The sequence below is a fragment of the Hippocampus zosterae genome, chromosome 17 (assembly GCF_025434085.1).
Source record: "Hippocampus zosterae strain Florida chromosome 17, ASM2543408v3, whole genome shotgun sequence".
Taxonomy (NCBI): Eukaryota; Metazoa; Chordata; class Actinopteri; order Syngnathiformes; family Syngnathidae; genus Hippocampus; species Hippocampus zosterae.
Genome location: NC_067467.1, coordinates 43,053 through 70,201, shown reverse-complemented (window position 1 = coordinate 70,201; position 27,149 = coordinate 43,053). Strand labels below are relative to the sequence as shown.

Here is a 27,149-nt window from a genome sequence, read left to right as displayed (position 1 = left end):
CCCCCCCCCCCCAAACATTTTATTGATCTTATAGAAAACAAAAGAAGCTGTATAAACAAACGGACAATATGTACAGCAATACCTGAAGACACCTCAAGTTGAACATGGATCATTTACGGGACTTATCTACAGATTGCAAAAAGATACAATAATAATTTGATTAATAAATAGTTACAATTGACCGTTCTCATACAAAGTACCGCAGTGTGTTATTACAATCCATCCAGAAAAGAAAGAAAACGACGTACGTCACGTTTGTAGAACTCGCTTTTGTTCAACTTTGAAACACGGGGCCCCGCACAGAGGAAAAAAACGACATCACGGCACAGTCAACTGGGTGCAAAGTTTCCCAAAAAAGAAGCGCAAGTGCCGCTAGTTATTCTCTCCGATTATCCGTTGATAAACCGCAGAATGAAAATAGGAGCTCGTGAGACAGTCTTCCAAAAAGTCGCAACATAAAAATGCAATTCCAAAAAAGACGGTGGCCGCGTAGCGTCCCGGGGACCTCGCTCGTACACGCAAACAAAATACAGGACGGCGGCAAAAAGATATGGCAAGTGGCCCACAGACTCCCACAGTCATGCTCAAAGTGTGGCTCCCTCTAGTGGTACGCGCGATTATCACTGCCTCCGAAATACCGTTTGGTTGCAGATCACTTTGACGTTCGAATGATTTGCGTTGCATCTTTAAGAGCCGCCGTGATCGAAACAATTTTGTCGGTAGAGTTTTGATCGAATGTTTCAGCGCAATCGATTGCAATCGTCTTTGAATCGTTGGAAAGTGCCGGCCGAGGACGGCGCCTCCGGATGAGATAAGCCTGCCTGGATTTGGCACCGGTGGACTTTGCAACATTTGGCCGCCATCGACTCGCATTGGTTTCCTTGCGGTGGAAGGTCAAGATCAGTTGGTGGCGGTAACGAGCCAATGAAGATGGGCATGCGCTCGCCATATTTTTGCAGGTGACGTGGCGAAATGTGTTGGACGACCTGGGTCAGACCGCTTGCGAGCAAAACGCTTACAAAAGTTAACTAGTGTTTCCTCTTGAAAAAACAAAAACAAAACCACACACTTTTTGTCTTTATTGCAGCAACACGAGCTTTTCTTCCCACTTTGTAAACAGTTTTTGGGGTGATTTTTTTTTTGTTGTTGTAAATTTAAGGGTCCCTTTTTTCACGCCGCGTTATCCACGCCGACTGCGGCTACGTACGCTTGGCCTGCGCACACCCCGGCGGTTGCGTCACAAAGACGGCTTTGGACGCAGTTTGGAATGCCGCGCTTTTTTCCCGGCTACTCCGCTTTCCTCCTCCCACACTCCCAAAACATGCAAGGCAGCTGAAGTGATGACTCTCGATCAAAGAAAAAAACAAAAGAAACCCCACCGTTGGCGATTTTTCTTTTCCTTGGCTTGGGAAGTCAAAATTTCAGAGGAAGCGCGGGAGGTTGCGGTATCCACAAGGAGAAGCTGACCTCGTTTACGCCACCTAAGTTTAGCGGCTTCCAAAATAGCACGCCATTGATACGGATACGCTCGACGACACCGCCAAAGACGGGCCACTTCAAGAAGACGTCACATCAGGCTCACGAGGGAAAAGCTTCAATGGTAAGCCACTTTTGGTACAATTGCGACAGAACACGAGATGAGGCCCCCGCCTTATATTTCTACAAACAACAGAAGGTATTCTTTAAAAAATAAAAATAAAAAATGGAGTTGAGGTTGAGGTGGGGGGGCCCTCCTAAAGCCAGCATTATACACCAAGACGATTTTGTTCCTTTTCACGCCGGACTGCTTTTTCCTTGGCGTCCCAAGGGAAGCTGGCCCATGTTGGCAAGTGCTCATTTGGGAAATGGGCGGCGGTTCTCGGGCTCTTTTCCCCATTTGGCGTCGGTGTTTTGAAGACACCCGGGAACCGTTTGAAAGGGCGGGGGTCTCGGTTCAGGTCTCTTTGAGCGGACTGGAGCCGGCGTCTTTTGGGATGGTAAAAGGTGGCGAAAGAGAAAGGAAGCGAGCCGCCTCCGACAAACATCAAGGACAGCCGCAGCCGAAAACAACGGCGCCAGCGCGGGCCGACTTTGCGCTCCTACGAGCCGGCCTGGCTTTTGGATTTGACGATGGTGATGACGCTGGTGGCGGCCACCTTGGCGGGGGCCCAGGCGGCGGGGTTGCGCGCGGCGTTCCTGGCCAAGCTCTGCAGCGCCTCGTACTTGGAGCGCAGCGCGTCCAGCTCGGCCTTCATGCCGGCGTTCTCGGCCGCCAGCTTGTCCACCTCCCGCTGCAGCCGAGCCTTCTGCTTCTCCAGCTCCTCCTTCTGCGTGACGCGCTTGACGCGGCAGCTGGCGGCGTAGCCGCGGTTCTTGAGCGTGCGCCGCCGCTGCTTCAGCTGCAGGATCTCCTCCTTGGTCAGGCCGCGCAGGTGCTGGTTCAGCTCGCGCACCGACACGCTCACCAGCTCGTCGTCCGTCAGCCCGGTGCCATTTTCTCCCGGCTCCCGCTTCACCTGCTCCAACGGGGGGGGAATTTGTCGTCAGCGCTCACCGCTCTTGCGCACGCGAGTCGCTGGACTTTTGCTACGGCGAAGAAGCGATGCCCGCTGGCGATCGGATGCGCTTGAGAACCGGAACAAGAACGCGACGACGTTTCCATTTGTTTCCATTTCCTTCGCAACATTACCAGCCACCAGGAGCTGACGCGCCCGTGCTCCCCCCCCCCCCCCCCAGAACGCCCGAATAGCATCCTCCTCAATGTCAGTGTGGCCTCTCTGCTCTCATCTGAAAAGAACGCCCGCCCGCACTTCCACAAGCGCAGCCCTCTCATACAGCTGGAGAAAAGGGAAAGAGCGCACGCAGAAATCTTTTGGAAAAGTAGGCATTGAACGGTTTTGGAGGTGCGCCACACCACACTCGGAATCTCGACCCGGAACGAGGCCCATATTTCAGCACCCGCGCAAAGTCGCCGCCCCCTCAAAATTCAGCGAGCGCTCACACCCCGAAAGACGGACAACGCTTGGGAAGAGCCAGATCTCCCGGAGAGTCTGAACGGTCTCCGGCGGAAGAGCGCGCCGGTGCCGCTTGGTACCTTTAAGGCCTTGTTTCCCCTGTTTGGAGTCGTCATGCCCCGGGGCCGCGTCCACCCGCGCCGCCGGACCCTCTGCGGAAAGAAAGAAAGATCGTTTCGTCATCGGTTTCATCACCACCCTCGATGCAGACGGGGAATGGGGAGGGGGCTTCCAAAAGTCTCCCCCATTGCAACACACCTGATTCAAATGATCAGATCATCAGCTTGAAGCCGTTCATTTGAATCGGCTGTGTCGCAACGGGGAGACTCGGTAAACATGCGGGACAGCCCCTATACAGCCATATCTCGGAGAATCTTCCTTTCTTCACTTCCGATACATTTGGGAGCTGATCTGCGCCAGCAAAACACCTCCACTCGGCTACGGCAGACTCCTCCTCGGGCCCTCATTTATTCTCGTTACGTGGAAGGCGGCAACGGGGAGTTAGATTGCAAAGCCAGCCCGCACCCGCCTTCGAAAACAAAAGCGTTTGAAATGTGCCGCGCACACGCGCCATGACGAAATAAGTCAGCAAGGCGAGTAAGAACGGGGGGAGACTTCAATCGGCCTATAAATGCTCAACAGTTTCCAAGGTGACTTCAAGAGAGAAACGCTCGCGGATCATTCGTGACCTGGCCTCCATGCAGGCTAATGGCCTGAAAATGTCATCCGCCATTCACGAGGGGGAAAACGAGAGCAACGGCCCCATCAAAATAAGACAAATGGACGGCTAAAGTGGGCCCGATGCTCTCGCCTGGATTGCAATGCCACAAAATAAGTCCAAATATGGAGCAACATTGTGGGGAGATGAAGCAAACAAAGCTCTCATGCAGCTGCCGTGCAAAAACAGAACCATTGCATTTCATCACGAAAGACAAAAAGCATAACCGCCAGGATTAGGCGAACAAACATTGGTTCTTTGCAGTGGAGGGGGGGGGGGGGCGTTCCGTCTTGGGCTCGTACAAAAAAATGTTTTTTAAAAAAATCTGATTTGACATGAGGAAAGAAGGAAGGATGATGGAAAGAAAGAAACGCAGAAGAAAGAAAGAGACGAGATGCCTGGTCTGAGGCAAAGAAAGAGTTGAGAAAGAAGAGAGGTTGAAAAGTGGCTTTGCGCTAAGGAATTCACGAGTGAAGGGAAGAAGGAAGCGAGGGAGAAACCAAAAAAAACGGGGAAAAGTCAAGACCGTGGCGACATTTGGAATATCGCCGAACGTGCATTTCGGACAGAGATGTAACAGCCTGACGCCGAATTGCCACTTGCAGCGCGAAGGCTTGAAAGACAAAGTCCCGAGTGATGATGCTCATCAGCACTTGATGCTCTCTTATCGACCCTTTCTTGCCTCTCCGAACGGACCTTTCACATGATTCAGCAGATTGAAATGACAAGAACGACACAACAAAAGATGTCTGCTTTTTGTTTCGCCGTCTTGCAATTTGGGGCCATGGGGCAGCAGATTCGTCACAAAAAGATGATTCGATTTTCTTGTCTTTAAATGCCTCTTATTATGAGCGATGAAGCCACGGCATATGAAGCGGTGATTTCGGTCGAGCTGCAGAATAAAGAGCACCAACCTGGCTTGGCTTTGTGAATGATCCGCTTCGGGATACTGTAATCCCCCTTTGACGGCGCGGTGATGAAGCGGCGACAGGTTCGCATGTGTTGAAGCTAGCCCAACACCTCGGACATTCCGCCACCCCCCCTCCTCCGCGCGTCAAAGTGTCAAACTCCCCCGCCTACGGAATAAACAAGCAGTACGCAAGGGAAGGAACCCCCGTCCCCAGCCCCTGGCAAACATGACGGAGCTAACCAACGCTTCCTGGCGTCACGTCTCTCCCGGCGCCGACGTGCCCAAAACCGAGCAACAAAAAAAATCGGACATTTTTCACAAAAGATTAGCTCGCGTTTCCTCACTCTTACGAGACACAAACAAGGCACTTCCGCTTTCAAAATTAAACAAGCCGCACAAGCGGAAACGAGGGCCCAGGGTTTGTGTAAAGACATGCGAACTATCTTACTTTGAAAGTCAAACACCGCTGTCTAAAATATCGCAACTCTGACAATAGGTGGCTAATCCCAGCCGATGTAAAAAAACAAACACAAAGGCTCAGCACAAAACGGCGGACCCACTTGACCGAGTTGCTTCTCGAAACAGGAAGAACACACATTTCAGAGGTCTGCCCTTTGTGATTTGGAAGCCGGCGCGGATTGGCGCTCCTTGTTTCTTTTCTCTTGTTTGGACGTCATCGCGTTTTGTCACGTGACTTCATTCATGAGTCGCTCTGAAGAGATACAATCGTGCAATAGGGACAATGATGTAGGCCAACTTTTTTACTCACTGTTCACATTTTATTAAGTCATTTTTACATTTTATTTATTTTTTTTGTTATGTGTGGGGTAAAAAGTAATGGCTTTCAATTGTATGATTTGGAATTAATCATCCATCCATGATCCGAATAGTTTCTCCTCTCCCAGCCGTCTTCGGGCAGTTGGCGGGGGACAGCCTGTGAACTCATTGCCAGCCCTTCCTCCGATGTTCCACAAACGTGTTCGGCACACTGAGGACTGTTAATTGTCGAGCGACATGAAAGTGACTGCGAGCGGTTGTCCCGTTCTGCAGGCAGCGATCCCCGGCCATTCAACTATCTCGCCCGTGGGCCCAATGACGTTATTGAGAGCATAAACACTCAATAACGATGAGGAATCTCAGAGGAAAAAGGTTTCCCCACCCGAAGTCCCTGCACTGCGGGGAGATGGCTTTCCGGGGAGCTGGCTGTGATCCTGTGGGCGGCTATGACACCCCAACACGTCCTCGGATCAGCTCACCGTACGCCGTTCGCAACACGACCGAATGAGCGTTGGAAGCCGAGCGTACCCGCCCGCTCCTATGAAGCCGACGCTCATCCTTGCGGCCGCCAATGGACAACATGTCAAGTTAGAGCGCGACCTTCCTTGACGACCGTAGGAGAGTCCTGTCGACCTCCATTGGCACTCATCCAAGCTCAAGGCCGAGAATCTGGAGAGTCACATCGCAATGTGCTATCCCGAAGAAGGAGGCGCCTCGGAACGAAAATGAACTGAATCACAGGTTTATTCAAGGAAACTTACAAGATCCAATGTCAACTAACTAGAATATGATTAAATGCGTGACGACCTGAAAATGGGACGCCGGCCACAATTTACATTTCAACAGGAAATTTGATTCCAAAATAGGAGTTGTGAGCAGATCATCCGCGAAAGCCCGATATTCAACTTGGTCACTTGAAACAGGTACGTTGCAACAGAGAGAGATGGAAAACACGCAGGACTGGGATAAGTCTTTTGTAATACCCAGGCTGATCTGTGAGAGGCAGCATCCCGACCGCCGGAAAACCCAACGACGGAGGATTAGTCAAAGAAGCGAGAGCGGAAGCTTGGCTATCTGCGCTTTATTAAACACACGACACAAGCACTCGGCACAACCGGAGCATCAGCTAGCGCAGGAAAAAGCTCTCTCGACACACCCCGCGTGGCGTTGGATTCCGCGCCCCGGCCTCCCCGCGTGGAGTCTGTTTGAACGCTCTCTCCGTGCCCCCGTGGCTTTTTTTTTCCACATTCCACATGGCTTTTTTTCCTCGTGAGGAGACGCGGATGAGAAAAAGTACGGACGGAGGGACGGACATTCAGACAGCGGCACTGGCGACGAAGCGAATCCTCTGCGAGTAGATCAGGTCAACAAAGTAAAGGACGAGGTTGACCACGGTGAAGACGGCCACCACCAGCTTGCTGTCCCAGGGGCATTCTCCACGCGGACAGAGCTCCGGGCGACGGGTCACGCCGTACTTCTTGTCAAAGCTGAAGATGGGCCACACCAGCGCGGCGCTGAGGTAGAGGATGACGGCCGCAAAGGCGTAGATGATAACAAAGCGGTCGAAGGGGAAGCGCAGGGACGACGTCCTGCCCGATATGGTCACTATGACCACCAGCGCGGTGATGGAGAAGCACAGGGCGTACACCGCCACGCAGTACTCGGTGGCCACGTAGTTGTCGTACTGGCCGTAATCGTCCAGCGCTCCGAAAATAATGCAGGCCACGAATCCCTGGACCACCTTGAGTAGACCGGAGACGGTCGCCATGTAGCCCACCACCGCGCCCGGCTTGGCGCGAGTTATCAACACTTCGGCGGCGTAAGGGAAGACCGAGGCGCAGGAGACCACGGTCACGGCCATGCGGTAGGCCCGCTCCTCGCAGCCCCCGTCGGGGCAGTCGGCTTCCAGGAAGTAGACGGGGTACACCACCGAGGCGGTGACGTACATGAGCGTGGCCAGCATGGCGAAAGCCACCGTCAGGTTGTCCCACGAGAGGGGCACGCAGACGTGGAGTCGCGTGATGTCCAGGCTGAACACCACCAGCGTGACGGCAAAGCAGAAGCACCACGCGAACATGCAGAAGTGGCCGTAGGTGGCGCCGTAGCCCGCGCCGTGCGACACCAGGGCCACGATGCTGGAGCCCAAGAGCAGCTGGCACATTCGGGCCGCGCCTAAAGGCGACAGCACGGCTTCTTTGTTGAGGTAGTGGCCGCCGTGGGCGTCCATCGCGTGCGGGGGGGCCGCTTTGGCGCTTGCCTTTTCCAGCCGCCGCTCAATTAGAAGGGCCCGCGCCTCATCGTTTCATCGTTTGGGAGAACCCTTCCCCGTCCATTCCCTCGCGTAGTCAAAGGAAGTGGCGCCCGATGACAACAAGTTACCTTGGCTTTAAATAGGAATTTGTGGCTGGGCTTTCAGAAAAAGTTCTGGGGCGTATTCCAAGGTCAGCCCTGCGCCGCGAGCCTTCCTTGGATCAGTTGGGCGCGTCGCTCATGCGGCAAAGCCCCCGCCGAGCCACGGCTTCGCTTGTTCTTCGGTCCCGTCGGTCAAGCCGCTCGGCGTCTCCGTCGAAAAACTCCCGATGGTCCTCTCCGGTCGGCGTTTGTCTTTCGTCTGAACGGGCTCGGCGGCGGCTCGCTCGGGACGGGCGTGCCCCTGGCCGGCGCTATAAATAGGGGCTCTGGTGTGGCAGGCGGCAGCGGGGGGAGTCGTCTTTCTTGGGAGGCCGAGTCAGCTGCAAGTGATATTTATACGCCGTGTAATAACAGGGCCAAAGGCCGAGACGCCCGTTCCGGACGGCAATTATGAACCAGCCCACGATAAAATTATACAGAAGCGCCGGCAGATTTCAGCTTGGAAGTTGAACGTCGAGTGGTAGTTACCCAAAATACTTCCCGTACTTGTGAGATTTGTCTTCCGGGACGTTCAATTGACATGACACCTTGTTTTTGTTCATATGTATCACATTGTGAGCACAAGAAACATCAAGTTGCAAGTATGCTTTTGAACAGAAACTTGTTTTGTTCAACCACAAAATTGGAACGCTCCAAAGATTTAGTGAAAAGTGGACACGTCGTTTACGAGCTCATTACGCTCTGCTTAGTTATGTAGTTGAGTTTAGAGGCTAAAGCTGGAAGGAAAAAAAAAGACTCGAGGAGGGAGGGAGACCCAATGGATATTTGTGCATTTCATGGTCCTTCATGAATTGCTACGAATGCTCACAGGGTAGCTCACAGGGTGGCACGAGAGCAGCTCTGCCACGGTGCTAACCTGCATGAAAGTCACATGCCGGTGGAACAACTCTTGGGCTAATAAGCAATCAGCTCAACAATTGCGAGCGCTGAGCTTTGTTGGGACCTTGGAAAAGGCTCCAATCCGCTAACTTCAAACCAAAGCCTTTTATGACCTGCGCCTTTTACAACCGCAAGTCCTCTGGTGTTTTTTCCTTCAACCTGTCTAACGATACGATCATTGTAATATTCATACATATGTGAGGGGGAAGCATCCACAAACATGTTCTAAAAAAGATAGAGACACACACACACACACACATGTCTACTTTGGACGTATGTATTGTGTCTTCTCTTTTTGGTCAAACACAAAGACATGCAGTCAACACATGGGAAGGGGGGCGACAAACCAGCCATGTATTTACAATTTTACAAAGAATCGCTTCTCTGCGGGGGGAAAAAATAGCACTTATAAATATGATTTACACAACAAAATAAATATGCAAATAGCCCATGTAGTTGACGTTTCTCCCGCAAAAATAATCATATCCTTAATAATGGCGTTCCTTCTGCGGACGGTGTGAGGAAAATACGCCCTTCCGAAGACACGCGTCCGTACAACGTTGCCCGTCTCCTCAAAGATGATCTCTATGATGATGTAGTTGACACAAGGAGCACTTGAAAGAACCTAAACAAAGACTCGGAACGTCCTCAACGCACAAGATTTGTCTCCCTTTGCATTGATCGAAGGGTTCTTTGGGCCTCGAGTGGGGTACTTTGGATCAAATGGCACTGCGGCGTGCGCGTGTGGCTCATCCCGATGACCCCAAAGGGCCCGCGGGGGTACCGAGCAGCCGCGCTTTCTAGTTCAATTCAGTCGACAGGGAAGGATGCCGATTTTCTCACGAAATAAAAAAGACAAAGAAAGATTGCGGCATACGGTCACGTCCGCCACAATCCGCGTCCACGTTCGGAGCGATGATGTCTCGCCTCGGTGATTTTGGACCGGGCCGCATTTCTCCACGGTGGTTTTCTTTTCCGGCTACGATGCTTGAATAGTATTCCCCAAAAGGCGTTTGTACAAATAAAAGCGTAGCGGGCATCTTCCGAGTCTGCAAATCAATCTCCCCGGGCCACGGCCGCTCGCGTGATTGGGTTTGGTTCGGTTCGCGCTTTGAGGTACGCCGGCGAAATCTGTCGTAAGAGGGAAGACGAAGGTGGAGGGAGCGGTCGGGGGTATGGGGTAACGGACGGCGGCCGCATCCCCCGCTCGGGGCTTTGAGTTTGCGGGCGCGCCGGCGGCGCCTTTAGCTGCCGCCGCTCAGCATGCCCAGGAGCTTGCCGGGCTCCAAGCCCTGCTGCCGGGCCATCTTCTGCACGTCGAAGCCCATGTGCGTGAGGAACTGGATGACGTTCATTTCCTGGCCCGTGAACTGGTCTCGGACGGCGGGGCAGGTGGGGTTGCAGTGCGGCCACGGGCAGCTGTCCATCAAATGCACGGGGCAGCCTTTGGGCGGGGCTTTGTTGTTCCTGTTGTCCTGGAGGCTGCGGTCCCAGCAGTGCAGCGCCCGGGCCAAGGAAGTGCCTTTGACCTGCACCTCTGTCCAGTAGCTGCAAGGCGACGCCAGAGGGCGCTCTTAACTCGACAGAAAAGCGACTTAGCGGCGGCCGGCGGCGGCCACTCACCTTCTCGTGATGACTTCGTGCGAGAGGCACGCCGGGGCGAACATGGCTCTGAAACGGAAGGCATTTTTCAATCGGCCCCGTCCCGTCCCCGACAAAAAGCCAGCGCGTTCACTCACGGCACGTCTTTGAGCGTGTTCCTCAGCTCCGCGCCCAGATTTTGGATGTAACGCCACTGGCCTTCCTGCACGGGCTGTCCCGTCAACTGAACGTTGTCGACGGTCAACTGGGCCTCGTCGAACAGCCACTGGACCACAAAGACCGGGCCTAAAACGGCCAAAATGTCAAAGCGCGACACGCCACCTCCCCCGCGGATCGGGGAATTTGATTTGCTCGGGGGCCGAAGCGTACTTTTGATGGACGGAAAGACTCGGTAGCCGAAGAAGCAGTTCCACTCTTCTCCCTCGTGGGCTTGTCTGCATTTCTCTGGCACCACTCCTCCCCAGTACCTGGCGAGGAGGTCAGAGACGTCGTGCGGATAGATCAGTGACCGATTCGCCGCGGCCGAGTGTGGCGCTGTCCTAAACTCTCCAGCAGGTGGCGCGCTCGCATCGCGAAAGAAAGAAACGCGGTTGAGCCGGGTGGTGAGCTGCATATTAGGCTCGACAAAATTGGGGGGGGGGGGGGGACTTTTTGGTGCGGGTGGAATATCCACTTTGAGTCCATTTAGGTCCGGACTACAAGGCGCACCACCCGGCCGAAGCACGATCAGTATTTGGCAAAACGAACGCCGTTTGTTGGTTTTTTTTCCTTCTTTCTTCTTTCTACCTACATTCTTGCTGCCGGGGGCTGCAAATTTCCCCAGTGCGGGACAAATAAAGGATACCCAAGCCAGCGAGCGGCTCGGTTCGGCGTTCCACTTTGCAGCGCATCGAGTGGGCCGAAGAGCGCCGCGTTTGCTTGCATCACATAAATAGGAGCGGCGTCTGCCTACTTGATGCCTCTCTTGATGGTCTCGGTGGGAGCGCAGCTGAGCGCGTCCAAGCAGTCCGTAAAGTCGTACTGCTTGTTGTCCAGGAACCAGCCGGAATCGGCCAGGCCGCGCACGTGTATCCCGGCGTGGCCCAGACCCTCCAGGAGCTCCGCCACGCGGTCCACGTTCAGCAGCACCCCGGTCCCGCCGGCACTGCGCGGCACACGGGATGGCACGCCTTCAGACGGGCGAGCGCAAGGGCCGACCTCGCGGCCAACGCACCTGCTCCCGGCCAGCAGCAGAACCTTGGCGCCGTCCAGTCCCTTCCGAAGCAGCGCTTTCACCGTCTCTTGAATGATCAGCGAGCCCATAAAAGCGTAGCCGCCTCCTCGCGGCAGAGAAAGAATATGCGCCATGGGTTTTCCCTTCAAAGCCGCCATCGCGAGCGTCGAGCGACGACTTACTCTGCTCCGTTTTGGCGGCGGCGCCGCTCCACGCGTCGCTGGAGCAGTACGGCACGTACCTGTGTCGACAAGATTCCGAGTCAGACGAGTTCCAAGTTTGAAAGGACTTGAAAGAAAGCAGGCGAGGGAGTCCACCTACACCATGTTGGCGTTCCACCAGTGAGGGTTTTCCTCCGGCAGCGGAGACAGGATGCCGGTGCCTGCGCAGACACATGGCCCGCGCCGATCAGGAGCCATTGCGCGCACCCCCCCTCCCCCCTGGCCGGCGCCGTCAGCCCGCCGGCGAGAGTTAGCGAAAGACGGAGACGTCCGCGCTCTCGCGGCGGACCCGCGCCGCACGCGCCAGTGATTTCCGCCAAACCTTTTTCAACGGAGCCGGAAGTCGCGCCGGCAAAACGACAAGGATTGGAGCCGTCGCCGCGACCGGCATTTAAACTTCCGCGCACAGTTTCAAATGAGAGGGACGCGTTGTCGCTTTGTCGTTGGCTCGGACCACGTCGCGGCCTTCGCTAAAGCCGTCCGCTTCACTTCATTCGCTCGAGCGTTGGGTCACGGTGACCTGCGAGTCCGAGGCGCCGGCGTTTCCGGCCAGTTGACCGCGGTTTCGCCGGGACTGGGCGGCGGCCGTCCGCCCCCTGGAAGAACAAGTATCAAATATGGGACGGGTCGGGTGAGGCCCACCGGTTTTGCTTTGAGGCCACTTGGACGAGCTCATCAGCCTCCTCATGGTCTCGTAGCGGCTGTCGCAGTTCTCTTTGTTGAAGCAGTACCAGCCGCCTGCGCCCAGGGTGCACAAAGAGCGCGTTATTCCCCCAAACCACCTCCGCACGCGCGCCATACAAAGTGGACTTTTTTGGACCGCTTTGTACTTACCCTCCAGGAATATCAACCAGCGTCTGCTTCCTCTGGATTCTTTCAGGTAATACCTGAGGGACATCCAAGAAGACATCATCAGTGACGTGCCAGCTCGTCGTTTTTGCACCAGCGCGTTCGAAACGTCCACTTTCCAGCTCTTGGGTCGCCGACGGCCGTAAAGCCTTCGCGATTTCCGCTGCCGCTTATTCGGACTTTGATCTTGAACGTCGGCATGGCGTCGCTTTGTCCAATCCGATCTTGTGAAACAAATCGATCGATACGCGCATCCTCGACCAGCCGATCGGCGATACGGCTTATCTCGCGGCCGAGAGCGGTCCGGGCGCCGCCGCCTTCCTTCGAGCTTCGGCGCTGATGTCGCCGCAACGGCGATGACCACACGGATTGGCATTTGAGATAGCCTTAGTCGCTCCGGCCAAACGGAGAGCCGAGTACAAAAAGGAGCATCTGCCGCTCCGGCGCGCTCCTGCTGCTAACGGAGGAATTAAAATATGCTCGGAAGCACAAGGACCTCCTCAACCTTTCGGGAAGCGAGCCGGAAGACCGGCAGCAGGCGGGGACGGGATGGGCGGAGAAGAGATGGCGAGCAATGAAGTGGACGCGCGCGCGCGGAGGACGGCAAAACCCGCGCCTCACTGCGGAGGTCACAAAAGCCACCGGACAACAGACTTTACCAATCGTTGAGCCCAAATTGAAGTGGAATTCGGGGAGGGGGCGCTCGCAACCTCAGCCATCGAGTCGAGGCCTTGCCAAATTGTCACCGAAGAGCGAGAGAGAAGAGAAAGGCGAGCGGCGCAGGTGGCGCTTTTTCCTTCTTACGTACCCGGCCGGGCTGCCGTCGTTGCACGTGACCGAAGCGTTGTCCACAAAGTGCAGCCGCATGTCGTGGTCCAGCTTCTGCGCCGAGCACGGGTACAGCGACTGCGCCAGGTTCTTCACTTGGGTCATGAAGTTGTCCATGTTCTCCTCCACGGCGGTGAAATCCAGCGGGAAGCTCTCGGCGGCGTCGCCCCGGGTGCCGCTCGCCGCGGGAGGCGGCGGCGGCGGCGGCGCAGGCGGCGCGCGTCGCGGTTGCGGGTTGCGGCCGCCGCGGGACCTCCGCGCGCACAGCCCGGCCCCGGACTGCATCACGACCAGCACGAGCGGCAGCAGCGACGAGGCGGCCCGGACCGCTGTCATCTTTATTCCCCTCATACTTGACGCCGGTCCTTTTTTTAAATTTTTTTTCTCGAATGGAAATTGAAAAAAAGGCGCTTTTGGGAGATCAGCCGTGCGATTTAGTCGCGCTCGACGCCGGCGCCAGCCATGCTCTTGTATTTTATTCAAACTTCCCCCCCTTGGCTGCGCGTCCAGCCAATCAGCAGCGGCGGGGCAGGACTCCGAGGACGTCGGAGCGCCCTAGGACGACACCCACCCGCCCCCCCCCCTTTTTTTCAAATGGACTCAACGCCGCGCACACATGCCTCCTTTGATCTACGACGTTCCGGTTTGGTTTTTTTTTTAATTGGCCTTGAAATGCAACAGCGATTTGTGATGGGCTGACGATACTCAAAGCTTTGTCAGATGCTCCCAGCCCAAAGTAAGACTCATTTTGCCGTTTCACGGAAGAACGGTGTCATCGCAGTGGTTTTTCTTTGATCCACACACCAACTCCCCCTCTGCAACACCCACCGATCAAGTGGGAGTACGCGAGTTATTCTTCAGATGAGCAAAATTCGTCACCAAATCTTGGACGCGTGTTTTCTTTGAACCCTGACAAAATGGATTCCTAAAGGGCCCGTCCACAGCATCCCCATCACAGAAGACAAATTGAAGTCATTGGCTAAAAAAACAAAACAACCACTGCGATTGGCCGGCGACCAAATGATTGCACGGGGGCTGTAATGCGCATCGAGAAGTAGGCCATTGGCAGTCTGAAATTGTGGTTTGCACAGAGTGCACGCGTCTCCCCGGAGGTGCTCCGTCGCCACTTGGGGAGCGTCCCCTCGGCGACCGTCCGTTTTCTGAAGGACAGTTTGCCAATTCGGGGCTGGAACCGCTTGACCGCGTTCCTTCTTTGAAGCGGTCCCACCGCCACTGGCTCCCGCGACAGTCTTGTTCCTTGTCGGCAAACGGGAGCATCCTCGTCGGCGGGGATCAATGCCGGAACGGGGTCGCTCGAAAGTGACCCGGCCGTTGTGGTTGCGGCGCGTTCCGCGCACCCCCGCGCCCTCTCCCGCCGCGCCCCCTGCCCCAACGTCGGGCCTCTTGTGAAAGTCAAAGCCTGCGCTCTTTCATCTCCAATCTCTTGCATGCGCCACTCGCAGATGCGCAGGTTTTACCGCTTAAGAGCGCACCGGCGGCTGCGATCGTGTGACCGGCCCCCCCCCCCCCCCATCACCCGTCTCGGCATGCCCGTTCGCGTTGACGCGCGTTTGCCGTCGTCATCGAGGATCGGTCCGGAGAGCGGCGAGTTGGAACCGCGAGGTCGGGTTACATCAAAGAGATGAGGAGGGATCGGCCTCTCGAAAGGGACGGGGGAGCTCTGGGCCAAATCATCAGAAACAGGCGGAGGGACTCAACGGGAGAACAAAGCGGAGATGCCCGTGCGTCAAGCGCTCACGTTTGATGCAGAAAGTATTTGCAAAGGAGAAAAACAAGAAGGGCGACCGCCGACGCGGTCCAAGTTGCGAAAGCGGCTCCGTCTTTGACGGCCTCCGCTCACGTGGCTCGGTCAAAGAACGCAGTCCCACTTCCAAGAAGTCTTGCGAACGGCCACCCGCGGGCGCGCCGTTGGATGAATGGCGACGGCCGCGGCGCCGCCTGGAGGCGCGACAAACTCTTGACCAGCCAGAGTTTGCCCGTTGCTGAAAAGCGCCTCGGCCGACGGGGCCCAAGTGGACCATTGAGCGGATCCTTCCTGTTTTCGTGTCGCAACGGCGTCGGCTCAATAGGACGCCGGACCGCAGCCGGCGGCGGCCGACTCTTTCGCCGACAAAGGCCTTTTGCTTTGGATGGGCCGCCATCGGTGGCGTGCGTCGGAGTCCATCTGTTTGTGATATCGGAGGAAAAGCACTGAGCAAAGACCTCGACCGCTACGTTGCGCTCTCACGCTAACCGGCTCGCCGCCGAGCGGCTGGCTGGCTGCCAGATGCTCGTCGCTTTGGATCAACGCGTGCGAGCGCGTGCGAGTGCGTGAGAGCGTGTGAGAGCGCGTGAGGCGCGCTTTTAGCGTTTGACGTTGCGTTCGCGGTTGACTCGATTTGATGCGCGGCTCGCTCTCACTTTCCATGGAAAAGTATTCCATCGATTCACTAGCGGTTAGCGGGACTTTTCTTCAGGTAGCGCGCGCGGCTTTTCTACAGGTAGCCCCCTCCACCTCCCCCCCTCCGGCTCCCCCTCCTCCACGATTGCCGCTTGTTAGCGTGTCTGATACGTTCCGTGCGGCCGTTTCTGTGGCGTCGGAGCCGAGTCGGCTTACCGCGACGTGAGAGAGCCTTTGGTAGGCCCTCCCCTCCCCCCACCCCCAAACAAACCAACAAACATGTGCCTATGAATACGCTCTGAATTGTTTCCTTGGTGTACGTCAAGACCCTTGAAGAATCAGGCCAAATTTGATCAACGTGAGCAGCCTCACATCTGGAGGACAGGCGCAGAGCTAATTCTCACCAACTTTCTGCTTTATGGACGTACTTCAGGAGCCCCGCCAAAGCGAGAGCTTTCGAATGCTCTCTTCATCGGCCGAGCGCTAAAGCGGAGGCCCCGCGCAAGGCCGTCCTTTTGGGCTGAACCTCAATCGTGCCAAATGCGCTGACTGAGTTCCGATGAATGTGCGCAGTCTTCGTTACTTGCCGTGATGCCCTTCCATGTGGGAAAGGAGAGCAAACTCCTACTTTTCCAGACTCCTCTTGACTGCGGAACGCTGGGACAGCAGTCGTAAAAGGTGTCAACGGACTCACTTGCGTTAGCGTGCCTCGTGATGCCGAGGGCGCCCAAAAGGACAACGGTGCCATCTTGATGACTGTCCAATTGCAACTCGCAAGGCTTATTTGTCATGTGCGCCCGCCCCTGTTGAAGGCGCCTCACTTCGAGTGAACGCCGCCGCCGTTTCCCACGCGTTCGCCTATTCCGACGCCGGGGTTTGAGGGTCGGGCCAAGTGTTTGATGTTGTCGTTTTATTGTTCCACGGGGTCAAGATCTTCGAGGCTCTCCTTCCGTTTTCGTCCGCGGCAGCAGCTGTCGGAATACGCTCAGCTCTGCGTTGTCTTTTTTGATTTTATTTTTGAAAATAGATGCGAGAAGAACAAGAGGTGGGTCAAGCCCACTCTCACAGGAAAAAAAAAAGGTTTTACGAAACTAATGTTGGCGACGGACGGTGGGTGTGAGGGTGCGCTCGGTGCGCGGCATATGGGACAAACCAAGGATATCTTCTCTTTCTAATATTACTGCGCTTGATGAGGACGGACTGAGTGTGGGTGCGACACATGAGGGCCAAGATGCTTCCAAGAGGAGTCAGCTCAGGAAGGCAACGTTTGCGGGCCACCAAAGTAAATAAAGTGGATCAACCTTACACCAATTGATCAAGTGATTTTTGTTTTGGCAGAAAATATGCACCGACGTTGCCAATTCTCTTCACTTTTGCAAGTTTTACAAGCATTCGTTTTCACCCGTTCTGAAATTGAATGTCTGTATTCGAGCTGTCGGTTTAGCCCGTTATTACCGACATTCATTGAAATGAGTTTTAAGGCGATTCCATTTTTTTTCTCGCGAGATTACCGCGGCACACGTCGCAGCGGATTTTACGTTGCTCTCTCAATAAAACGGAAACCAAACAACAAGCGCGCCGCAGGAGTCCACGCCCACGTCCGTTTTGCCAGCCACGGCGGCGCGAGGCACCGAAAACGTTTAACCGAAAAAGTTTAGCAATGGAAAGTTTACTTTTAAAAAGAGGTTCCACCGACAAGAGCAAAGTTCCCCGGATGTTTTGCAGTTGTAAACTGAGCTATCATCACAGCGCGTCGAGTCTGAAATCCCACTTAACGGCCAAGCACACAGCTGACGTGAAATGAAAGCGACGAAAATGGAGAACACGACGAAGAACAGATTTGCTGAAGCCGTGGCTAAGTGGACGGCTACTGCACGCGAGCCTGTCAACATTGTCCACAGCTCGACTCGAGCTGAAATCACTCGCATTGCATCGACCGCGATGTTCACCCGACCGCGACGGATTGCCAGCGAGAGCCTCCGTGACAAGGTATGTACGGCCATCCCTCGTTTCTCGCGATGAATGCCGACCGCGACCACCCGCGATAAACGAAAATCCGCCAAGAACGACCAATTAACATATAAAAAAATGGACAGGGGAAAAAAATAACAGCGAGTCACATAGAGCAACATATACAGTACTGTAGCCCATGTATATGAATTTTCTTGTACCCCATGTTTCAATGTTGTTGACCAACGACACGGCAAATGACGCGCGCTGAAGCTCAACTTGAATATTGCGAGAGTTTGCACCGATGTAAACCCTCTAACACAAAAATGTAGAGGGTTGTTGGGAAAAAATGCCGACGGTAAAGTTTTTTTCCCATATAGAAATTCTCGGTCGGTCGGGTTACCGGAAACACACGACTTTTTTTTAACGCCTCATCCGAAAGGATGTCTACACAAAACCACAGAAGGACCAACAGAATCAACATAGCCTGGTTCACAAAAGCAAACGGAATATGCAGCCATGGCTTAAGTGCACGCTAGGCTGTCTACTAGTTTACCTTCGATGTGCACTTTATCATTTTATATTGCTCTGTTTTGAATCCCTAAAAGGAGCTGTTGTGTGGCAAAATATTTTTTTTCACTGTTGTCGGTAGACAGAAATATTGTGTGGGAGATTATGTGTGAATAACTGCTCCAAGTGAAAAATGTTCATATAAAATTGAAAATCGTTGTTTCAGTAAATATTTCTATTTTGCACATGGAACATTGATCCATGATTCCATGTTGATGAGAGCATTAAAATGGGGACAAAAAATATCAAAGGAAATTCAGAAATTTCTAAAAAGTTATGAGTTAGAGTTAATTATGACGGTTGCGTTTTTAATTTGATTAAATATTTTTATCGTTTGCTTTAATCTGTGTGGAGATATAGATGATATACAAAGTGTCTAGTATTCCCCCACCCCCAGTAGGCAGGAGTTCACCCGACAGCGTGAAATCAGGCATTTGCTGATGCCGCTTCCTCCATACCGCGTGCGTTTCACACCAAAGGGGCCCAAAGTGCCTTCATGACTGCCGCGGCCTTTCATTTCAAGTGCCCCAAACACTTCAGAAGCTCAGCGGTTTGCGCCTTTGATTGCCGGAATGCTTTTTTGGAGCGCTTTTCCCCGCTGCCGTTCAAAACCCCAGGCCAATTTAGTCTCTGGGTTTCGCGACATGACAGTGATCTTTCCAAATCTGTGTGTGTGTGTGTGAGAAAATAAAAGCCAGCGTATCACAGAGGCAAATAAGAGCTTGTTCCCAGTGAGCTGATGGGTTGCTTGATTGCCAGAGCAAAATCTTGCAATCGCAAGAGTGGCAGCGCACTCGAGTCGCTTGTTGGCTTTGATTTTCACTGCTTGCCTTGGCGTTCGGTCGGAGCGATCCAAACAGTTGCCAGTCTTCTCCAAAGTGGAGCCGCTTTCTGTCCCGTTCGGAAACGCGTTTCACCTTTTGGGAGTTGGAATTGTGTTATTATTCATTAGACAACTAATTGGTTGTAGTTGTTGTTTTTTTTTTGCCTACGCCGTCATGCCGCACGCCCTCCAAATTTGGAATTGCGCCAGTTGCGCCGCATCTTACGGCTGCGCTTTTGTCGTTTACGCTTCCGAGCGGGACCCGCCGGTAGCGGGCAGGAAGCGGTTTGCTCTCAAACAAAAGGCGCTCGACTTTGATCACTTGGCGCTGCTCTTTGATGCGGCTCGTGGTGATGTTTAGTTGATGATGTCGAAGGAGCCCGAGGGGCCTTTTATTTGGCTTTTTTGTTGTTGTTGTTGTTGCTTTTGCTCCGCTCGCTCCAAAAGGAGATGGTGGCGTGCCACATTGCCCCATTCCCTTTCTTCTTCTAAAACAAATAAAGACGTCCAACATCAAAGGCGCTCTGGCTTAATAAAAGAAGACCTCAACTATTTTCCATGATGTTGGACAGGGTTTTGGCTTTCGGAATAACAAGACCCGCCGCCCCCCTTCGCCTGCTCGCTTCGCCATCAACGGCTGCGCTGTCAAGTCAAAGTAGGTTGAGGCCGGTCAATCAGAGGGATCGCCAACTGGGGCTCGCTCGCAAGCGATGATCTCACGCAGTCACGTTCCAAGCCCCAAATCCAAACGCGTACGTGATGTTTCGTCCCATCCCTAGCCGTGACCGTGGGCGACATTCCGACTTTTCTGGCCAGCCTCGCCTGCGGAAAAACGGCAAAACCGAATTGGATCTTCAGCACGTATTTTGTACACCCGCGAAGCGTTCGTACGCGGCGTCCGTTTTGATGGACGGACGCTCCGGCCCGCCCCCGGCCCCGGCCCCGCCCCCGCCCCGCGACAGCTTTCTTCTCTCCTCTTGCCGATATTGAGTCCACACGTCCGCACGCGTCATATCCGCGCCGTCGCGCAAAGGCCAACAAATGGAAATGGCGGCGCCGGCCAGCTCAAAGCGCCCCAGCCGATGAGCCCCGCGGAGGCCTTTAACCCTCGGCCACATTTGGACGCTGGCGTCGAAGGCATCGCCGGAATGACATGAAAGTGGTGGCGGGCTCTCATGCGAGGCACGGATGAAGATGAGCGCTCTTCATTCCCCTCATTCTTCACCCAAATTACGGCCTTTCTTCTTTCTCTCTGTACTCTCGGTTGGCTTGCCGTGTCATTTTCTTTCGGCTTTTCTGTGGGGAGCGGGGAGGGGGGGGGGCAAGCCTCGTGCCGTGCTCCCCGTCGGAGCGGAGCTCAGAATAGTAAACCCGAAGCCTTGTAATTTTCCCCACGCTTTTGTCATCCGCGACTCGCAAGCGTCACATACGAAGGGCGGCAATCAAAGGCGGCCGTGGAATGCGTGAGGAACACGCACGGATGCCGCGGCCGCCTCGCATGATTGTTTTGCTCTTGACTTGTTTGGGATTGGACACGAGATGCCTTTCGGCGCCTGAACTAATTCTCAAGCCTCAATTATTTTCCACCAAAACACAATGATTCAAGCGATGCGGGAAACGCAGCCTTGAAGATCCCGTCATGGCCGGGAAGCCGGGCACGGCGAGCCGCGTAAAACACGGATGCCAATCGCCCAAGCTCTCCGTTGTCGTCGGAGGGGTCGGCGACCGGAGCAAAGTGAGGCCTCCTCCGGCGGAGGAGCGTTGTTGGCCCGTTTCAAAACCACGTCGGATGTCACTCGTGCACGTCTCCTCTCATTTTTGGTATTCTTTTTCAATATTAGCCTTGTACGCACCAGGCAGTAGCTCGCTCGAAAGTATACGGTCGGTCCCGGCGAGCGAGAATCGACGGCACTGGCGGGCGGAAAACCAACCGGGCTTCGACCTCAAGTAAGCCATTTTCAACCCAAACGGGTTTGCAGTTGGGAAAAAATGTCACGGACGGCGAGGCAGACGGCCCGCCGCCGCAGTCAGGCTGCCGTCCGTCTCATTTGTACGAATGGAGTGCGCAAAAGAGAAGAATTGCAACCAACCTCGTCATGAGCACCGAGACGGCGTTTTGCTTCCAAAGTTTGGCGCGCGGCAGTGTTTCCAGACACTTTGGAGGTGGCAAAGCAGTGAAAATAGTCCCGTCACCTGTTGAATTTGCAGCACGATCGGGACCTTTGTTGAAATGAAAAGCATTATTTTCACAAATATCGGACCTCCAAAGCGATAGCGGCTGCTGCGTCAAATGGTTTTTTTTTGTCACCGTGTTGTGCAAAAAAGTTCCACGGCATCAGAGGCATCTCATGTTCTCAAAGCTGTAGAAAGTAGCGCGGAAAGCAAAGGCGACGTCGGCGACAACCGGACACGGACGCAAAGGCCGGGAAGCGGTCAGGGCGGCTGCCGCAAGAAACGGAAGGAGCTTCGGGGATTCCTCGCAAGTCCGGCCCGCCGAGCGGGCGACGACGGTCTCCCGTCTCCTTTGTGCGCTCCGCTCCGGCGGCCGGCGGGATGGAAGGAAGCCTTCCTTTCCGCATGTTTATCCACCCAAATGTGCCGCTTTGGCCTGGAGATCTCGCCCCACCCTTTCTACAAAAGGTCGACTGAGTCATTTTGGCACCGAGCGCCCGTGAAAGCGTAAGCCGGCCTGGCCCAGCTACTAAGAGAGGCCCCGATGAGTCAAGTCAAGTCAAGAGGCTTTTTTTTTGGGAGCACTTTCAAACCATGTCATGCCATCATCCAAAGTGCTGTACATGGAGCAATTGAACGTGCACAATAAACAGTAAGACAAATGGCCAAGAAAGAAAGCTCCAAACAGTAAAAGCAAGAACAAAACAAAGTCATGCCGAGTCCAATGCCAAAGAATACAAGTGAGTTTGGAGGAGGGCTTTGAAGATGCAACATTTGTCTTGCTCCGGACAACGACTGGGGTAACGGGCGTGCGTCCCTGCGCTTTTGTTGTACGAGCCGGTCCGCTCACGCCTGGCACCGGAGGTCCGACCGTCTTTGGCAATCCATCTCAACGGGGTTGGGCTTTTTTGGCGTGGGCGTGGCCGGTGTTTTTTATAAGGGGAACATGAAAGCGCGCCGGCCAACACCTCGCCGAACGTCACCTGCGCATGCCGGGGGACACCGACGGTGCGTTTACGAGCGCTGGCTCCGCTCGGCGGGCGCGTCAAACCGCAAAAGCTTCATCTTCGCTCGTGAGCTCATGCCGAGGAAATCGTCAAGCTGTGTCAGACGAGCACGTACGACGCAAAGGAATGAGCGGCGCGCTCTGGCTAGAGAAGCGTCTGTTTCTCATCCAAGGGCATGACGTGGTCATTACCTTTCAAGTTGTTTCACCCGAATCCCGTCGCCCGCTTTCCTAGCAGCTTGTGGCGATAAACGCGCTGGTAAGACGGCGCGAGCCCGAGCCGTCGGCTTTTGCCGCGCAAAGGTCCGCTTAGGGGAGCGGCGCTCCTCCTTTCGGTCACGGGTGAGCCGGACCCTTGGCGTAGGCTGGCTCCGGAATTCCAACAAGGAGCTTTTTCTCCGTCTTATTTGCGTGCGGCGAGAGCGAGCAAACGCCCTGCGGCCCCGGCCCTCAAACTTTGGCTTTTCACCGCTCGCCAGAGCCGCGCCGGTTCTTCGGTTTTGCGCCCGTCCGACCGGACGATCCCGAAGGCTTTGGGGCGTATCGAGGACGGCGAAAGAGGCTCCGGTCGGACGGACGGCCCCGCCGCGGACGTCGGGCGCCGAGTGGCCTTCGGGAGCCTTTCTGGCTTCCGAGCCGCTCGCCCGGCGTCGGCCTTTGCTCCGGAGCAGACCCGACTCCGTCGCCTTTTCCAAAGTGAAAATGTGGCGCGACGAGCGGACTGCAAAGAATTATCTGCGGTCCCGCGGTTTCTCTTTCTCAAAGTACAGCTCCGGGGCGCTTCTTCAGAGTTCAATAAGGAGCCCCCGCTCTGCCGCCGAGACGGCTTTTGACACGACCGTGACGCACTGGCGTCGGCCGTTTGGCTCAGATGGGGGGGTGGGGAAGGGGCGGAGATAATAATCCTCACGGCGACGCAAAAAGGCCCAACCTGCCGATTGAACTGGATGCTCGGGACGGCTCGGGCCGATGAATGTGAACTTCTGAAGGGCCTTTTATGTGCGCCAGACATGAAAGATGGCCCGCGGCCTTCTTCAAAGGCACTTAAGACGTATAATTCATCACAGAATTCGGCAATATGGGGAATGACAAAAGAGGAGCGCCACCCAGGTCTCGGATGAATCGCCGCGCTTTAATTAGACGGGGCGGGACGGCTCGGCCCCCGAACCTACCGCGAGCGCCGGACCCAAAAGGTTTTCCTCCCGTCAACCTATCGGCCCGAGTCATCGGCCGGCGGTGATATTTCAATCGGACGACCGCCCGCCGGGTGGCCCGCGACCAAAGGCCGTCAACTCAACGAGTCAACGAGCCGCTTTTCTTCTTTCTGCGGCTACGCCCGCGCCGAGTGACGAATGGGCGAGCGGCTCGACTTCTCCGGTCAAACGCTCGTCATTTGGAAGCATCAACTTGTAAATTTCCACTTGGCGCCTTTGAAGGGAAGCTCCTTTTCCAGCCCATCGGAACGGCCGCCCGTTCACCCGCGGGAGTGCCGTTTGATGAGCGTTGCGCCACTTTCTAAGCCCGCTTTCGCCAGCTTTTTTGCCCCCCGTTCATCTTCTTCTCATCTCACCTTTGCCTTTTTCAACAGCTGTGCGGTCAAAAGCCTTTGAACGGAAGCCGGCTTGCGCCGCAGTCCTGACCCGCTCGCTCGTCTTTTTGCCTTCTCTCCTTCTCCTCTTGTTCGGGTTGCAGCATTTTTATTGTTATTTTTTGGGAAACTGGTGCCATTTTCCATATTCTTCACAGTAACGGGAGACGGCAGTTGGCCAGCGGCCCTCCCCGCCCCCTCGCAACTGTCCGACAGCCTTTTGATGCCTCCGCTTACTGGGCGCTGAACTTGCAAGGATTTTGACATCCGTTCCCGTTCTTTCTCGATCCGATTCTGAATTGCATGAGCTCAACATCCGCCGTTGCGCTGTCTATGTGTGTGTGCGCGTGTGTCGGCGCTCCGTACCTGACGCCCGGTGGTCACGGATTGCCGCCGCAGATACCGAACACGACAAAAGTGTGGGAAATGAGAGCGTTAGCTTCTTGCGCGCGCGCTTGGCAAGAGCGCGCGCTTGTTTTGGAAATCTTTCTTGCGTCTGTCTGAGAAATGGCGTGAGAAGAAAGCGCCGGTTCACAGAGGAAGGCGCCGGAAAATCGGCCACCGCCGTAGATGCTCGGGTTCTGCCTCGACGACAGATTTACCTGCCAGGAAAATCCACCGAAAGACGAGTTAAGGGCGTGAGCGCCTGCGTATTACGTTTCCATTTCAGTCGGCGCTTGCTCAGATCCGTCGCGCGTCGTCGTTAGCGCCAACGTACATAGAGAGCGTGGAACATCAAAGGAGAAACGCGCGCTTCTCTGATGTGGAATTTAGCTTTGGGGTTCTCCCCCCTCGCACGGGCCCCGTCCCCCTTTGCTCTCCGTGAAGGGACGCTTCCATCTGACCTCATCTGTGTTTGATTTTTGCCGACTCGAGGTTAACGTTGGCGCGCTTTGATCAGGCCTGCGAGGAATTGGCCGTGTTGCTCTTGTTTATCCGATGACCGCGGCCCCTTAAAAGGGGGGGGGGGGGAGGGTGTTCACACGCTTGGCATGCCTTGATGTGGGCCTCGATAGCCGCAGGTCACCGCAAAGACGTCGCGATGGTCGGAGGTGAAGCAAAGACCGTTACAGAAGTTTGTCAGCTTCCGTGAGACGGACGAGGAGCCGAGCCCGACGTCCTGACCTTTGAAACCATGGCCAATTTCAAGCCCGCTCGGGTTTTCGTTCCGGCCGGATCCCGACTCCGCGCACGGATGCGGGCCGCGTGTGCCGAAGCGGACGTCGCCCGCTTGTCTTCTCTTCTTGCGCTTTCAGGCGACGGACGGACGGACGGACGGAGCTCTTTCCCGGTTCGTTTGGACAGATTCAAACACTGCGCTGACGCCTACACGCACGGCATCAGCGGAACGTGCGGTGCTGACGTGACAGCCCACTTTTTGGCCCCCCCAACCCCAAAGCGCCCCAAAGCACAATTCCTGTCCTTTTATGTCGTGAAGAACGTCAAGGATTCAAGCGGAAGTCACTCTGTTATGCTCCGAAGCAGAAGTCCCCGAAAGGCGGAAATGCCTTCCGCCCGGGGGCCTTTGGAATCGGCACCGTCGAGCCGTGTTACATCGACGACGCGAGCGACATTGTAGCCAACGGGAAAAAAAGGCGTCCGCATTTTGGCTCGTGCGAGCTGCGCGAAAGGGGCACCTCACGCTTCTCCTCACGCTTCTCCTCACGCTTCTCCTCACGCTTCTCCTCACGCTTCTCCTCACGCTTCTCCTCACGCTTCTCCTTACGCTTCTCCTTACGCTTGTCCTCGGTCTCCTCCAGATCCAAAATCCACTGGTTGGATGCCGTCCCGGCTCGGAGTGGAGATCAAGTCGGGTTTGTAATTTCAAGGCGAGATTTTTCGGAAATCCGCCCAGGAGGTGTCGCAGTTGGCGTGTTTGGTTTCGGACGACACCGCTGGAGAGGCACGGAGATGCCCCCGCCCGCCCGTGTCACTGCACACTTTCTCTACATGGGAGAGCATTTAGTCCGTGATGTTGCGGTCTCGGTCGTGACATTCCTGCACTTAAAAGCCTGCCGTGTAAGTCAACAAGCTCACACATGTGGCTGCAAGATTGCTCCGTCCGGGGAGGTTTTGTTGGGAGACTCGAGTCCTTTTTGCTTTGTGAGGCCGGGCGGGAATTCAACCGAGTCAAAAGCCACATGAAAAAAAGTACCCGGCCATTGTCGATCGCGCTTGTCCTCGTTAGGCTCACGGGAGAGCTGGAGCGTTTTACAGATGACTTGGTGGCGGGAGGCCGGTTCCACCCCGGATGGGTGTCCGTCACCCCGGATCGGCTGGGAAAGGGCAGGCGGAGGGATGGGGTGCTTCGCTTCTGTCCATCTACTGCGATCCTCTACGGTTCCACTGTAGCCGCTCTGGTGTCTCACCCCAGTCCGCCTCTTCGTGAAAGGCCACCCGCAGATTGTTTTTGAAACGTTTTTTTTTCTTCTTGGTTTTAATCCACTGATGTGGGTTCCTTCTTAATCACGCGACATTCCAAGTGCGTCTTTCTTTGCCCAGCACTTGTGGACCGAAGCATGTCATTGCTTCTGCTCGTTCACCGCGCACCAAGGCGGAAACGCGGGAGGGCCACTGTGGCCTCGGCCCATTCGACGAGCCAAAGATTTGCCACTCATTATCGTGACGAGAGAATGCGAGATCAGTAGAAAGCACAGAGGAATGCTGAAGAGATGATGCTGAATTGAAATGCTGTGAAATAATTGAATGGGTGATTGGCAAAAAACAAACCCCCAAAACCTTGTTGTTTTGGACATTTTAGAATTGAAAGTTTGGAATTTGTTTGCGCCCAACGATGGCGCCAATGATAGCTTGATAGCTTTCAATGTTGCCTCGAACTCCTGTAGTTCATCCAATGCTACCCGGAACATGAGCGCTATTGGCTTTCCACCTCAGCTCCAATGTTAGCCTCCAACGTTAACTTTCAAATACAGTATCGGCTTCTGAAGTTGGGTTCCACTGTTCCCAAAGGCGCCGGGGTGGAGGAGCACAGAGGGCTCAGCTGGGGCCAGTTCTTGTAAAGATTTCAAGACAAATAGAAGTGTCTTGAAACCAACTCGAAAATGCACTGAGAGCCAGTGACGGGAGGCCACAATTGGGGTTATGCGCTCACTCTTACGAGTTCCCGCTAGGAGGCGAGCAGCAGCATTTTGGACCGACTGGAGACACTGGAGGGAGGACTGGCTGACTCCAAAATACAGTGCATTGCGGTAATCTTGCCGAGATGTAACATTTATG

The 27,149-nt window shown here is 54.9% G+C and overlaps 3 protein-coding genes across 5 annotated transcripts; all 3 read right to left on the bottom strand.

Moving 5' to 3' along the window:
- On the bottom strand, positions 1-5,128 carry LOC127589216 (transcription factor MafG-like). The gene is made up of 3 exons (XM_052048273.1): positions 4,626-5,128; positions 3,074-3,145; positions 1-2,495 (listed from the first exon to the last, which is right to left on the bottom strand). Exons 2-3 carry the CDS (start codon positions 3,107-3,109, stop codon positions 2,079-2,081), a joined length of 453 nt encoding a protein of 150 aa, XP_051904233.1. The 5' UTR covers positions 3,110-3,145; positions 4,626-5,128; the 3' UTR covers positions 1-2,078.
- A 1,093-nt stretch (positions 5,129-6,221) lies between these two features.
- Positions 6,222-8,037, bottom strand: LOC127589254 (myeloid-associated differentiation marker-like protein 2). The gene has a single exon (XM_052048346.1). It carries the CDS (start codon positions 7,623-7,625, stop codon positions 6,714-6,716), a length of 912 nt encoding a protein of 303 aa, XP_051904306.1. The 5' UTR covers positions 7,626-8,037; the 3' UTR covers positions 6,222-6,713.
- Positions 8,038-8,950: 913 nt separating this feature from the next.
- Positions 8,951-13,967, bottom strand: notum1a (notum, palmitoleoyl-protein carboxylesterase a). 3 transcript variants are annotated; one of them, XM_052048279.1, is made up of 11 exons: positions 13,383-13,967; positions 12,560-12,612; positions 12,368-12,463; positions 11,826-11,886; positions 11,687-11,745; positions 11,505-11,610; positions 11,244-11,435; positions 10,661-10,758; positions 10,429-10,576; positions 10,313-10,360; positions 8,951-10,237 (listed from the first exon to the last, which is right to left on the bottom strand). In XM_052048279.1, exons 1-11 carry the CDS (start codon positions 13,751-13,753, stop codon positions 9,934-9,936), a joined length of 1,536 nt encoding a protein of 511 aa, XP_051904239.1. In that variant the 5' UTR covers positions 13,754-13,967; the 3' UTR covers positions 8,951-9,933. The 3 variants fall into 3 exon arrangements, with proteins under 3 accessions (XP_051904239.1, XP_051904240.1, XP_051904241.1); XM_052048280.1 differs by having other exon boundaries at positions 11,505-11,607; positions 13,383-13,813; XM_052048281.1 differs by lacking the exon at positions 13,383-13,967 and adding an exon at positions 12,669-12,829.
- Between the last annotated feature and the right edge of the window lie 13,182 nt (positions 13,968-27,149).

Excerpts from the sequence above, each read along its gene's own strand:
- LOC127589216 (XM_052048273.1), bottom strand. The coding sequence starts at position 3,109 with ATGACGACTCCAAACAGGGGAAACAAGGCCTTAAAG. Across the intron at positions 2,496-3,073 it reads GGGGAAACAAGGCCTTAAAG|GTGAAGCGGGAGCCGGGAGA; the intron begins GTACCAAGCGGC and ends CCGTTGGAGCAG.
- notum1a (XM_052048279.1), bottom strand. The coding sequence starts at position 13,753 with ATGAGGGGAATAAAGATGACAGCGGTCCGGGCCGCCTCGTCGCTGCTG. Across the intron at positions 11,436-11,504 it reads CTGCTGCTGGCCGGGAGCAG|TGCCGGCGGGACCGGGGTGC; the intron begins GTGCGTTGGCCG and ends TGTGCCGCGCAG. Across the intron at positions 10,577-10,660 it reads AGTCTTTCCGTCCATCAAAA|GCCCGGTCTTTGTGGTCCAG; the intron begins GTACGCTTCGGC and ends TGGCCGTTTTAG.
- LOC127589254 (XM_052048346.1), bottom strand. The coding sequence starts at position 7,625 with ATGGACGCCCACGGCGGCCACTACCTCAACAAAGAAGCCGTGCTGTCG.